At 43.4% G+C, this 14,898-nt stretch overlaps 1 protein-coding gene across 3 annotated transcripts in view; it reads left to right on the top strand.

Moving 5' to 3' along the window:
- THYN1 (thymocyte nuclear protein 1) overlaps positions 1-14,898 on the top strand; it is a 190,409-nt gene that overhangs the window by 153,030 nt on the left and 22,481 nt on the right. For all 3 annotated transcript variants that reach the window (XM_078683869.1, XM_078683871.1, XM_078683870.1), the window contains one exon: positions 5,025-5,093. In XM_078683869.1, coding sequence (XP_078539995.1) covers positions 5,025-5,093 — 69 coding nt within the window. The remainder of the gene's footprint in view (positions 1-5,024; positions 5,094-14,898) is intronic.

The raw sequence follows: 14,898 nt of genomic DNA, 5'->3' as shown, positions 1-14,898 counted from the left end.
TGGGATAAAGGCAGATTGGCTGTTAATTAGACCTGGCAGAAGATTGCCTAATCTCATCGCTAGAATGTTGAAGATCTTTATATCTATATTTAACAAGGACATGGATCTGTAAGAGGTGCATAGTGTTGGTTCTTTCCCAATTTTCAGAATAAGTGCTAAGTTTGCTTCTTTTATTGTTTTCATGATCTCTTGAGTGTCTCCAAAGCTATTCTGCAATCTCGTAAGGATAGAATTAGGTTCTCACAGAAATGTTTATTGAAAACGACTGTGAATCCATCCGGCCCTGGTGCCTTTACCTGTTTGAATAGCAGAAATGACCTCGCCTTTGGTGATGGATTTACCTAGGTCAGTTTTCCTGGCCTCCAGTAATTTATACGTGCGGTCGGGTTGAAGGAACCCGTCAACGTCCTGTTGCCACGTTTATTCTCTGGTACAAGGACTCACAGAATTTCCTTAAGTTTAATACAGTAGCACTGTCTTCTATAATGACCTCTCCCTTCACATCTAGGGGTTATTGAACCCTCTTAGAAGTAATTTTAGCTTTCAACTGTGCTGCTAGGAGTTTTCTGCATTGTTTCTTAAAGTATAATATTTTTGTTTGCTGTGCATTATTGCGCACTCAACCGTATAAAGTCTAATGCCCAAAGTTGGGATCCAGAACATATATTTAACATGCCAATATTAACACAGATTTTTACTTGAACCACACCATTAAGTTGCGTCTTTGCTAATCTTCACTGGTAGAGTTCAAATAACAATCACATAAAATCTTGACACTAGTACTTAATTAACAAATACTTTATTATTGTGATTTACTTAACAATAAATTTGCAAAAAGGTGCCAGAATAATATCAAGCTCTAATCATGTTGCTATGAAAATATTGTAAATATCTCATGCTCTCTGTCCACTCTGTTCAAAATCGGAATGTCAGCAATAACTAGATCTTCTTAGACTTGCATACAAATGCTCAAGAAGCTAAATGGATAGAGGGTTGTCAGCTACTGGTGAAAGCCTGGATGAAAGGCAGCTGGCTTTTCTGCTTTTGGGCAGTATACATTTAGACTGACTACCATTTAGTTTGTGACCTGACTCGAGCCAGCCAACTGCTCCTGCTGCAGAATCCATATAAAGATGTATATGGATAGTTTTTAGTTAAAGATTCTTTTGAATAACCGATCCAAGCTCTCACCTGAACAGCTGATCATCATTCATATACCATATCTAAATAGGGCACTGTGCTAAACACGGAGTCCAGACTTAGACTTTGATGATATCCCAAATCTATTGTATTGAGGAAAATTGAATTTTGCCCTGTCATGTGTCCCTACGTGTTCCCCATCGTATGTTGTATGTGCATGATCGATATGCATATTTACCCTCTTGTCCGAATAAAGACGCAATTACAGTTGTGTCCAACGATAGTATGTCAGTTATCCAGTCCCTCCTGAAAGCAACAAGTATTAGGCTTATGTTGCCAACGTCTTTACATCGTACACGTTAAATCATCGAGTTGTCCCCGTTTCTAGGCCTCACAGGGCCCGGACACCAGATTCAAGCCTCGAGTCTCCTGAAACCACTCTGAGGAGTGATGCAGCCCCTCCCGCATCCCTGACCCTTCACTTACTATTTGCCAAGCAGCGCGGTGCCCGGCCTGGCCTGCCTGCCTGTCTGCCAAGAATATGTTATGCCTCTAGTTATCTGTTCAGCTCCCCGGCTTCGCATTCCTAGCTAACGAACCGCATAAACATCTTCATCTATAAGTCTAGTCTTCCTGTCTCCATGCAAGAGAATTACTGAATTAATGTCCATAGAAGATTCATAGCACACGCAATACATAAAGAAATATATGCATGCACTAGCCTTAGTGACAAGTAGCCTTTGCCCTGATGACTTTTAGATTCTATCAACATGTTCTCCAAACACGAGATATCAGATATGCTATAGGTACATGTCGTCCTGACATCCCAGACTTTAGTCTCCTCTTCTAGTGCCAGAAGTCAAAGCCCCCAGCTCTCCCCAGTTACACGTCATGGCCCGTTTGCGCGCACCAGTAGGTTAAAGGTTCCAGCTGCCCGTGAAGCCCCCTCCATGTATCCACCCCTTTATGACACTTCTGTGACGTTTACATCACATGCCTCCGTGCACGCCCTGTGCACGCCTTCTTTTCACGCCCATGTGTTCTTATCTTTCGTTTGTCACTTGTTACGCCTACTGTATTCAATGCAATTGTACTGTTTTACTATATATACTGTATGATGTTAATATGACATTAGGCTTTTCTTTTCCCTTTGTCCTGTGTCTGTCCCTTCCTGAACCTTTGCAGGTGATGGAACCCGATGGTCCATTGGCTCGAGCCATCTAATTAAAGCCAATATGACTCAGATACCCCGGATTCTGCCTCTTATTTATTGAGCTATCCTTTTTAATTAATGCATAGAAAAATAGTACCGGTAATTATTTATTTATTTACCACAGTATCGAAGTCTTTTTATTTGTGTCCAGCTACCTAATAGTGAAGCTCCAATGAATGCTAAATAGAACAATACGAATACTTATTGGTTTTTGAAAATTCACCATTTAGCCAGGGTGCATGCTCAACAAGAATGGCTTACAATGGATGTAAATAAAAAATGTGAAGCCATTTGCTTCCTTTGGAGAGTTGCCTCCAGAAAGCAACCACTTATCTGTTCACATCAGCCTTAATCTTTCTAGTTTAGTTACTCTAATAGACCTAAGCTTATAATTCCTATGTTAAATGATGTTAAAGGTGGTGGTCATTTGGGTGGAGTAGCAGTTACTAATCTAGAGTATTCATTACCGCTGGATAATATGTCGACAACAAGGTTTCTGGATTGCGTAAAAAAAAATCTATAAACCTGTAAAAGGTTTTTCCTGCTAGTTATAAGATCTGGAAATAACCAGTGTTTCATGTTACACTTAATATGCATTTTAAAGATGTGGACACGCCTATTCTTTTTTATTTTCATTATTTCATGAACCTACAATTTTTGCAACAGTAAAGTTGTAGTGCTCTGAAGAGCCGAGATCAGACTGGCTTTAGGAGGATAATTAATACCATAAATTAGGTCTTTTTTACCATCTCTTCATTCAGAAGTATGCTGCCTTAATGAGAACTTTACTATACATCTCAGTGTTGTCTTGAAGTCCACATTTGATTTGATAGTGTTTTTAGCTACAAACTGTGAAAGATACTGTATGATACCGCTCCTTTCCATGACCCGCGCAATATCATATGATCGCAAGGCTTGCAACATTTAAGAGATACAAGGGGTGGGGCAATTGAGTCCGTTTCAGTAACTAAAGGTTTCAATCAAGGCTGCTATTACTGTATTGTCACTTTAAACAAAATGGCGTTTTTACTCATTGAGTCAACGTTGTTGGTGACTCCGGTTCTTTGTGTGGTTACGATACGAACGTGACCATTAGCTGATGACTCCCATCTAATTTCTTACACACCTTTAGGACTTCAAAAAGTATTAAACAGATTCTCCCACTTTTGTTGCCTATTAAATCTTACTATTAGCACCAGGAAAAAAAATGTTTGTAAATTAACAAATATTTAAAATCTAATATGCTGTTGAACGGCATGAAGCTGGACAGCGTGTCTGACAACTTAGAATTATAGTTGCTTCTACTACCAAATTGGCAAACCACATGGATAAAAACAATATCCTCTTGTGCCATCGATGCAGAGCCACATTTAAATTTGTTTCAAAATATGGAAGTGGGTCGACATGGCAACGCCTGAATGGAACTGTTTTCTGTCTCAGTCCTTTCCTCCCTCTCCTTCAGTTAATGGCCTCTCTATAATATACAAATGTACCAATCCACCCAGCCGACCAAGTACGTTTGTAGGGGGGGGGGGTGCAGTGTAGATTTTAAAAGAAAATGCCATGCCAATAAAATACCAGTTTAGGTTGTCATATACAGTTCATATTTACGAGGCACGGTTATTGGATTACAGTACTGAACAGGTTCACAAAAACAGGACTAATATACAATTTGGAATATAGTCATGCTTCCTCAAGAGAAACACCAATTGAATGTATAGGGATATGACTCCTCAAATGATATAACATCATGTTTACTATCATACAGTACACATAAGCATGAACAGCAAGTAAAAACATAAATGTATGCTAAAATGATTGTTTCAAGTGCTCAAAACACGAATATGCATGTAACCTGTGATCATATGTCCGTAAAACATCAATAAATATTTGTGTAAAAAAAAAGTGGGGCAACTTAGCCAGCCATCGAGGTACGTAAATGTAAAGCCTAGACCACAGCTATATTTACAGGGGAAAATCTGGGGATATGAAAGAGTTTGAAATATCTATATTAGTGCCCCAAGTGGCACACTCAACTGAGTCTAATAGTGGTTACAAGGAATGGTGGGAAAAGAAGTTTATCATCATGTGATTAAGAACAATGGATACACAAGCCCATATTGGTTTAATAAAAAGGAATGGTTTTATCAAAATGGAGTTCACTTTCTCCAGTTTAAGAGCCGAAAAAAAACTGTTGAAAGAAATGTGATGGCACATCAGTAGAAGTACTTATTAGAGGGAGACACTGGCCTACAGTAGGACCACGCTTGTCTCGGATATGAAAACGGTTTTTAAAAAAAATTGTTGAGGAATCTTGATAATACTAGTACCATCACTGTTCATACTGAACTGGGCTTCAGGAGGTAAACATCAGGGTTTTTAAAAGGGTCTTATTCTCCTCTACAAAGATATCTATAGTGTAGTTCCCAACATGAAAAACAATACATCAGTCTAGAGGATCAGGCTTCTCAGTACAAGCAGCTGGTCCTGGGATAACTAATTACTTTTTGATTGAAATTATGCTGATGTTGTTTTTATTATTTACTACTTTTTTGATGGTACCTACAGCTTAAATGTTCATTGTGTGGCATCACTGCATATATGTCCCTGCCCATGTACTGGCTCTAATTGGATGTTGCACAACTAATCACAGTTCCTTTTGATTGGACAGTTTGGGATTGAAGATTTGAAGGCTCAGCCTCATCAGACTGCATGCTGGGACGGAGTCAGGAATTACCAGGTGAGGAATTTGGAAAGTGAAAAAGATTCTAGATTTCACACAAATTGTAGCTTTCTCATCACGTTTTTCTTTATGCTAAATATATGCCTTTCAGCAAAATACAATGTCTTGCATCGAGGGATCCCTCGAGAGGCGTTAAGAGTTGAATCCTTCACAGCTTATTTACCCTCATTTCGATTCATATTCATGTACTGGGAGCACTTCTTCTGTTTGCTCAAGGGGATATACTCCCCATTAACAACAAAAATGTGTATTCCCCAGTGTAGGTGCACAGAGACACCGAGAGCAAACATACAAGGCATGGCACAGTAGACTAACTTGACACAGCAGATGGACCTTCCTTTGAGTGTGTTCTCAAGGCTCCCTTTCACCTTGGGGGCGGGGGCTATGTGGTTGGGTTTGACTACTCGTAACAGTGTGGGTGTAGTTCCAGACTGTACCTATGCACAGGGCATGCACTTGACTTCATTGGCAAAATTGGCTGGTGGGTATATCTACGAAATGGAGATTTACATCCCTATGCTTTTATGTGGTGTACACCTCCCTGCAGAGTACAGTGACCTGGATCCTAACCTTCAGCCTCATCTTGCAAAGGGATTGAGTTTTAGACAAATTGGTTGACATAGGGGACTTTTTTTTCCAACCCGTTCCCGGCGGTATCGTGCATGTAGTGCAGAGTCCTGGTGTCCACTAAAAACAACAAAGGTGTCTGGATGTGCTACCCAATGCTACTTCAGAAAGGTGTCAAGAACCCTACCCATATGGAGCAGGTGACATGGTAGGATCTCTGAGGCATGGCATGATCCAAGCCAAATATAGTTCTTCATTGAGCAGAAGTTAAATGTATGCAACTTTTATGTTCTAGACATTGTCGGCGTATCGATTGAAATAAAAATCTTGTGTGCTTACATGTAAAATTTGGACAACAAATTACATGAGCTAAACGTTTTCAGTTATACTGCAGTTAGAATTGGCACCTATAATCTTATTGTTTGTATTTCCACATTTGCTGAATCTCGCGTAAGTCAAACAGGTCAAAGCGAAGCCGTAAATACTGCATATTTCTACCCTAAAAAAAGATGGTGATAGACCCAAGATTGTTTGCTATCATAACTTGCACTTACAAGGATTTGGCAGGGTGCTTCATTCCTAGCATGTGTGAGTGTAACTCTTGTTTTAAAAATTCTCTAAAACACCCCTCATTTGCTTGTTTTATCCTAAACCAAACCCTTAGAAGCGATCCTTGGAACACAAGGCGGTCATCCTGTCAGTCAAATTTGTTCCTGATTTGCAGACCATGCCCATCTAAACAGTGATCTGAATAAATTACATTGAGCTCCATATAGCCAATAGGGTGCTTCCAGAACATATGTTAATGTTGGCAGAAATATTGCCCTTGTAAATGTAAATGTAGTTGAGCTTATATAGCGCACAGCTACCCGCAGTGGGTTTCCCGGCGCTTGCTTAGGGAACCCGTCCTGGTATTCCCCTGTGAGATATCAGGGTATCCACAAGGTGAAAGTCAGGCATCCCGCCGCGAGGGGCCGTTGTGGAGATTAAGCAAGCTATTGCCCAGAGTCGCAGAGTGTGAACCCGAGAGTCGTGGAGGCACCGGGGCGAGAATTATCGAGTCCGTGGAATTTTTAGCCTAAGACCCGCCGAGGCGGGGAATTGAACCCTGGTCCAGGACCGATCTCAGCTTCCGGGTCTGCTGCCTCTAACCCCTGAGCCACACTTCTCCACAATTGTCCTTAATTGTTCTATTAGTGGTTGTCTATCAAGTTTTTAGCAACTTTTTTGTAATGCATATTTCTGATAGAGACTTACATCCACAGATTCCTCACCATAGGACATTTGCCAGGCATTAGACTATAAGCAGAAAATCTTGAGCAAGTATGTCTACGCACCAGCAGATGGCATTGTTCGGCTCTGCGTCAAGAAAAATGTTGCAATGCCTATACAGGGACCACCCCAGCGAGCTGACATCAGTTCTTCTCGTTCCCCACCATCCGCGCGAATCTGGAGAGCTACCTTGTTCCCTATTTGACCAACTTTTAAACTTTTTGCTGACACTTTTGAGCTTTCCTCCCAGTGTGGATAAAGAATTATGTCCCCTGCTAAACCTTCAGGGTTTAAGTTTTGTGGGGATTGTCACAGGTAGCTGTCTGTGTCCGATACCCACCTGGTTTGTTTCTTGTGCCTGAGGTCATGTCATGACTACAAGGTCTGCATGAAGTGCAAGTGGATGAACCAAAAGGCGATTCACGAGCGTGTGATGAAGCTCCTGGTTGCTTGGCAGAAAAAGGCTCTGTGCTGCTCCTATTCCTATTTTCATTCATGGGGAAGATCTTTGGGCTGTTTCCTGTGCCGTTCCCATGGCCGATCGTTTTCCCTTTCAAAGACTTACTCATCGAAGTCGGGTAAGTCAAAAAAGTACAAGAGGTCAAAGTGCTCTTGAACTTCGCCTTCTTGATATTGTGCTTTCAGGCTGCGCTCCTGCTTTCCACCTGCAGAGTCTGTGTCAGAGCCTGCTCCACGCCACCCTAAGTTTCCTGGCGGTGTAGCAACGCCCACCAACACTTTAAGAATTTTATGATGAAGTGCATGCCATCTTTGGCCACTGACTCCTCTGAAGTGTCTTTGGGGTCCGTGGACTTTGAGATTCCAATCAGCGGGATCGCCCTCAATGCCAGTTGGGTCCTCTGGATCTGGAACAATGCTACCATCATTTGTTGCTTCAACAGGAACCGAAGGCTCTTTTAGCCAAAGGAAGCATCAAGTGGGTGCTCACTCCAGGGATAGGGTGTGGCTATTATTACGGCTGCTTCTTGGTGCCGAAGAAGAATATGGAGGCCTCCGCCCTTCACTAGACTTATGCCCTTTCAACTACTTACTAAAAAAGAGATTCAAGATGCTCACATTGGCTCAGGTCCTGCCTGCCCTGGATCATGGAGACTGGATGGTATCACTGGATCTGCAGGATGCTTATGTCCACATCCCTGTCCTGCTGGCCCACAGGCGTTGCGTGTGGTTCACGGTGGTCCACAACCATTTTCAGCTTGCTGTGTTTCCATTTGGCCTCACCAGCGTGCCTCGGATGTTCACAAAAGTAATGGTGATGGCTGCAGCCCATCTGTGGAGGTTAAGGATGACAGTCTTCCCCTAGCTCAGTGATTGGGCGTTGAAGGTGGTCTCTCCCCACACAGTCGGCACCCACCTCCAGACCACAGCGAACGTTTGGCATTCGCCGGGTTCACTATCAATGTGCTGAAGTCACACCTGACTCCCTCTCAGACTATTCCTTTAAACTGAGCCATTCTGAACACGGTGTAGTTCTATGCCTATCTACCGTAGGGGCAAGTTGGGAATATTCAGGCTATGATGCCAATGTTTCGGCCTCTATCATGGATTTCGGTAAGACTATGAGGCTGGTGGGTCTCATGACCTTCTGCATCCTGCTAGTAAAGTATGCCTGCTAGCATATGTGGGCTCTGCAGTGGGACCTGAAGTCCCAGTGGGCACAGCATCAGGGAAGACTCTCCAACCTGGTCCAGATATCAGAAGGGAGTGCAAAAGATCTTCAGTGGTGGCTGACAAACCACAATTGGGTCAGCAGCAGACCCCTCTCCCTTCCCCACTCTGAGCTAACAGCAGTGACAGATGCATCACTCCTGGGTTGGGGCAGCGATCTGGGAGAGGTGGAGATCAGAGGACTCTGCTCCAACTCAGTCTTTTGGAGCTGAGGGTGATTCACTTGGCATTGAAAGCATTCCTTCAATCTAGCAAACAGCTGGTTAAGGTGTTCACGGACAAAACAACCGACATGTAGTATTGCAACCAACATGGTGGAGTGGTGTTGTGGACCCTGTGCCAGTAGGCTCTGTGCCTTTAGACATGGCTGGAATGTCAGGACATTTTCCTGGTCATACAACACCTGGTAGGGTCTCTGAACGGCAGGGTGGACGAACTCAACAGTAAGTAGCTCCCGGATCAAGAATGGCGTCTACATCCAGAGGTGGTGTAAGGTCTGTTCTGAGCGTGGGGAGAACCATAGTTTTATCTATTAGCCACCATTGGGAACGCGCAATGTCAGTAGTTCTGCATGCTGGAGTTACCAAGGTGACTCTCACTCAGACACGTTCTGCCTCAAGTGGTTCTTTGAACTCCTGTATGCCTTTCCGCTGACACCACTCCTGCGGCGAGTTCCCAAGAAGATCAGGACCTAACGGCCCAAGCCATCCTAATAACTCTGGAGTGGGCACAGAGTATGGTATCACAAACTGCTGACCATGAGCATATGTCCTCTGGTCAGGCTGCCTTTTTGGGAGGATCTCCTGTTGCAACAGCAGGGCAGAGTCTTGCACCCGAACCTGTGATATATCCACCTTCATGCATGGAGATTGAGTGGCGACAGTTGAGGGTTTTCGATTTCCCTCCTGAAGTTTATGATGTCATTTTGGCAGTAAACCTTTACAACTCTAGCACACGCAATAATCTAAGTACAATGGTAGAGAGTGAACAAGTTGTAGTTCTTATATTTCCTTTTTTTGGCTCATTGGCCTCTTCCTTTGTTTTTATAGCCAGCTAGCATGTGTTTCATAGCAAGAGGGAGTGCCTCACGACTTCTTCAGTGTTGGCGCACTCGAAATTTTTGTTAAAATTGTGTTTGTAAACTGAATTTGTTGTGTAATCACACCCCAGTGTGGAGCAAGCGAGTATACGCTGAAAATCTGAGGAAGGGGCCAATGGGCCGAAAATAAAAAGAAATATAAGCACTACAAAGGTTCTCACTCTCTACCATTGTACTAATGTTTTTGCGTGCGCTAGAGCTGTGCAGGTTATTTGTCTGATCCAAGTAAATCTGGTTTGGAGAAGTTGGGCTGAATTCTTCCTCCTCTTTGAGCACGCAGGTGAAACAATATAGAAATTGACGCACAGTGCGAGGCAAGTCCACAAGCGCCACATACCATAAAAATCACCCAGTTGAATGTTGTGTCATCTTGGCAATCAGACATCCTTCCACTAAAACTGTCTACACCTTCGGTTGGAATAAGTTTATGGATTGGTCCTCTAGCCATGTGGAACCCCTTATTGCACCTCCTGCTGAGGTTTTGTTGTTGATTGTTTCTTTAGCCTGACAAGGGCTTGCTCTGGGCTCCGTTAAAGGTTATTTGTCAGCCATCTCAGCGTTCTTGTGGCTGCCAGACCGACCTTCCCTATTTAAGCCACCTTTTGTGACTCAATTTTTGAAAGGTTTGCAACATTTGTTCATGCCTACTCCCTTTGTTAAGGCCCGATAGGACTACAGTTTGGTCCCTACTTTCCTTGTGTGTTCTTTCTTTGAGCCCCTGCATAGCTGCCCTCTGTCGCTTCTGAATCTGAAGATGGTGTTGCTGGTGGACATTAGATCGAACAGTAGGGTTGGTGAACTTCAGGCTCTGTCGGTCTAGCCTCCATACACCAACTTCTTCGGATGCGTGCTTCTTTTCTTCTGAGGTGACCTCCCCTTTTCACATTGGCCAGAGGATTACACTGCCTGCCTTATACTCCCAACCTCATTAGTAGAAGGAGGAGTAGAGACTTCATTGTTTGGGCCAAAAAAGAGCTCTGTCATTCTATATTGATCACACCAAAGATCACCGGGTGGATGATCAGCTCTTCATTAGGTTCACTAGAGCGAAGAAGTGCAAGGCTGTGCAGAAACTAACCATCTTCATACGAATAGTACTCTGCATAAAAATATGCAATGCATTGGTGAAGAATGAACCCCCAGAGGGCTTGTGGGCTCACTCCACCAGGGCAAAGACTGCTTCTACTGCATTAGCGCGTGGGGTACCTGTCCTGAACATCTGACAAGCTACCAAGGGCATCACTCCACACGTTCACAAAGCTGAGTATAATATTCTAATCCATAGCCTGATATCTCTGCTGAAGTCCATCTCTTTAGGATTTGAATGAGGTAATTCCAAAAGAGGATATTGAATACTTTCTCATGTTAATGGAGGTCACTGCTGCGAATATGCTATTGATTGGTATTGTGTCCATCAGATGAAAAGTCTGCCAATATTTGTGGAAGTACTCTTGCCTGAACCGAAGCCACTTTGGTCTGGGTGAGGTGAGGGAAAGCCTTTGCGTTCTGTTTTTTATTATTTTGTTCAATATTTTACAATCTCGGTTTAATGTGGACAGTAGGATGCCCGATCTAGTAAGTCTTGGACTGGCTTGGACTACATTACGAAAATCGCCGCTCTACTTGTAAATGGAAGCACACCTGCCTGGTCAGCAGCTTTATACAGATTTAACTGACATTCTGAGTGCTTATTCTGATACACTTTGTAAAACTAGAAGGGTGGACCAACGCTGACAAGAGTGTTCCCCATGGCTAGTTGGTCTACGGAAAAATTGATCTCTGCCAATGTGATCAGGGGGTCCATGTCCATCTTTTGATCCTGTCTCCGTTTGGGTAACCTAGCAGCATACTCGTAATTATCACAGATTTCTATTTTGTTAACTTCAGTTTGCATGTGCAACTGTTGGTAATTTGATGTAAATACTTAATTGGTTGTTGTGACTGTGTACTGTCCTTTGGTACACATTTGTCTGGCTAACAGGCATCCTGATCTGGCTCCCTCTGAGTGTAGCAAAGTTAGTCTCTGCTGTAATCATTAAACCCAAACTGTTTTGGGGATCAGTATGAAGCTGCCTTTTGTGTATGAGATTGTGGCTAACTCTGGTCCTACTGCTGTATTCTCTAGTCTAACATATTCAATTGTACTTCAAATATGAGTCACGTAAGACATATGGCACTTATATAGATATATATATATGAATGCCTCAGACTCTTTTTGTACATTATCTGTAGAGTTTTTGTTGGTGTTAATATAATAGGTTATATATTCTGCATTTCTGTACAGCGTATCTTATAAATCAGATGGTTGTTAGTGCCTTGTGGGAATTCTAGTCAGAGCTCTTCCCCCACTGTGTTGTCAAGAGCAGAGTCAGAAAGTGTTTTAGCCTCCGTTCTAGATTTTGAGCCCTGAAGGTGAGATGACCCAACAAAAACAGATCTATTCAGGTATACAAAACATATACAGGGGAGTATTGAGAATATACCCCTTCAAGATGAGCAGATCTCCAAGCTTATGCGAGGCCCCAACCTGTAGCCCACGCACTTTGCTTTTTCAGCCAGTCTACCTACGAGGGACCCCAGCAAAAGAGGAAATTACTGTCGAGAGTAATGTTCATAACACAGTTAAATTACCTTTGATTAGGAGAGGTTCAAAGAACATCGTTGACACTAATGAGGAAATTACCTATATGTGTATGGTTTGGCCAGTGCTGGGGAGATCTAGACCCAGCAATGGAATTCTCCTGCAATGTACTTGTCTCCTACTAACCTGGACATATCTGCCTTCTGGTTCGATTTGTGGTTTCTTTGCTAAATTGTGGACCGTAGAACTTACCCACAAGACTACCCTGGCGTATGCCAAATAGGTTGTGAAATATTCTTATCCCCTGCCTCCTAATACCCCCAACCCACTTTTATGCTGCAGTTTATCACTTTTTTGTGAGATGGGCTTCTTGTAAGATTACAGAATGCACTCCTCATCTCATCATAATGTGTGTATGCATGCACGTGACGTTTCTTGACCAGATGTCCTAGACTTAAAATGGACTTGCACAAATGAGTTACTTTTGCCAGCACCTCCTACTCATCTTGCATCCCACCTCAGGATGTTAACCATAGTCTTCTGTTCGGGGTCCTGCTGTGTCGTAGTGCACTCATAAGTAATCCTCAGCCAACTGGGGCCTGCTTATCTTAGGAAGGTTCATGTCTTCCTCAATCCTAGGAGATCATTCAGATTTGCCTTTTACCCTTGCCTCAGTTGAATCTGATGTTTTGTAAGTAGTTGCAAATTAAAGGGTTGCGTCTGCCATCAATGCTGCATCCTTAGCCTCTTAAGCTTACTCAAGTGTAGGAGCTGCTATCCGTTTGGGCTGAATTTTGCCTCGGGCATCCTATTCCTTTCGTCTTAGCCTTCTTTTGTATTGTTCCCATTTCTCCAAATGCAGCTTCTGTTGCTCTACACAGTCCTGTGCGCCTCCAGCTCCATGAAGAAGAAAGCCATTTGGTCAAGGATTACTGTCGGCTTGGTGAAAAAGAGGAGAGTTCACCTCAATCACATTGCTCAGAGCTTCAAGTTTACTCCTATGAAAGAAGCTCCATGCTATTGAATCATTAGATTGTAGTTGGGAAACACCATAAGCTTCTTATCTGTCTGGAGGTGTGCAGCCTTTCGGGTATCTCATAATATTGCATTATCAAGGAAGTGAATTAGCTTGGTTACAACGGGTCTTGGTGCGACCTTTGTGTGAGGTGGCAACGCACCAGAACATGGGGGGGGGGGGGTTCTTTTGGAAAGAAAGGAGAAATGCCAACCGGTGATCACTGCTTTGAAGATCCAATCCTCAATTTCATCATGTTCTGGCCTTTCTTGGCCTATGGCATTCTCGCTATGCCTTGTTGCTCCTCCGTCTTCTCCCTTAGACGTCTTCAGATCTGCCTTCTCAAAAGTGTATTGGATCTGTTTCTGCACTTCAGCTGTCAAATGGTTCGGCGTCTGCAGGAAGGATTTAATATGAATTACCCTTCAGAAAGCTTACGCCGGACCTCCTCTTTTAAAAAAAAAAAAGTCATTGAAGTTATTCAATAAACATGAATACAGTAGTACAAAAGGAATCCCAGGGTAGGTAATTACAAGAATGAGCAATGAACATGCAATACAATAATGCCTAAAGTTTCCTGAGCATAGCTGAGACTGTTCAAGTTTAGAGGCGTAAGAACAACCCGCCTTACATTAATGTATACCAAACTGAACACATAATGACATCAATTTACAAGTACCCAGCGGATTGAGTCTGCAACTAAGGGAGGGCCACGAAGTTGGGTAGAGACAGGGTCAGGTGTGAAGTAGTGTCTAGGGCATAGCAGTATGAATGGCACAGTGGTAGCAGCTATGAGAGACTGGGGGCAAAAGCCCATAGATAGTCTCTGCACTGTCTGGGGGCAAAGGAGGATAGGTGGATAAGGGTACAAGGACCCTATTAGCGATGATGTGCTGTGTAGGACTGCCTGCCTGGACCTCCTCAGGTCTGTTGGGTTATCGTGGGGGAGATAATCAGGGAGCAAAAACTGTGTTTAAAGGGTCTCCCGTTCTTGTGAGATTGAGCGCTTGGGCTGGTGGCATGCCTCTCCATATCGTAGGGCTTCACCTTCCGCCTTACCCCATTTATGCACCAAGCCCTGCCATTCTGCCACCGGCAGGGTAGCTGGAGCCCCCCACTGAATGGTAAGTGCTCGCTTAGTGAGTAAGAGGGCTACTCCCTCAAAGCGAGACCATACTGTGGAACTCTTCTTGCGTTTGAAGATACCCAGGACACCAGCTTCCCTAGTGTATATATCATTGAGTTATGTGACCTCCTACAGTGCCTCATGTACCCCCTACCAGAAGTCCATCAGAGCAGGACCATAACATATGATGGAGATCTGCATCCCTTGAATTACAACAGGGGCATCGTAGGTCTGCCGTGAGGAAATAGAGGTTCAACTGCGTAGGGGAAGGTATGTGCAATAAAGTATGGAAAATTGTATATTCTTAAATCTGGCGTTTCCAGAGACCTGTTGAGGAAATTCTATAGCCCGTCCCCACTCAGTGTCGCTCAGCACTCATCCCACATCATCCTCCAATGTGGCACCTATGGGCCCTAGGGAAGCACCTGTATGACTTTGGATTGCTCCTTCGAT

This window comes from Lissotriton helveticus, chromosome 3_1 (assembly GCF_964261635.1).
Source record: "Lissotriton helveticus chromosome 3_1, aLisHel1.1, whole genome shotgun sequence".
Classification (NCBI taxonomy): domain Eukaryota; kingdom Metazoa; phylum Chordata; class Amphibia; order Caudata; family Salamandridae; genus Lissotriton; species Lissotriton helveticus.
The sequence above is the reverse complement of the archived record's forward strand: the minus strand, read 5'-3'. Positions and strand labels throughout refer to the sequence as shown.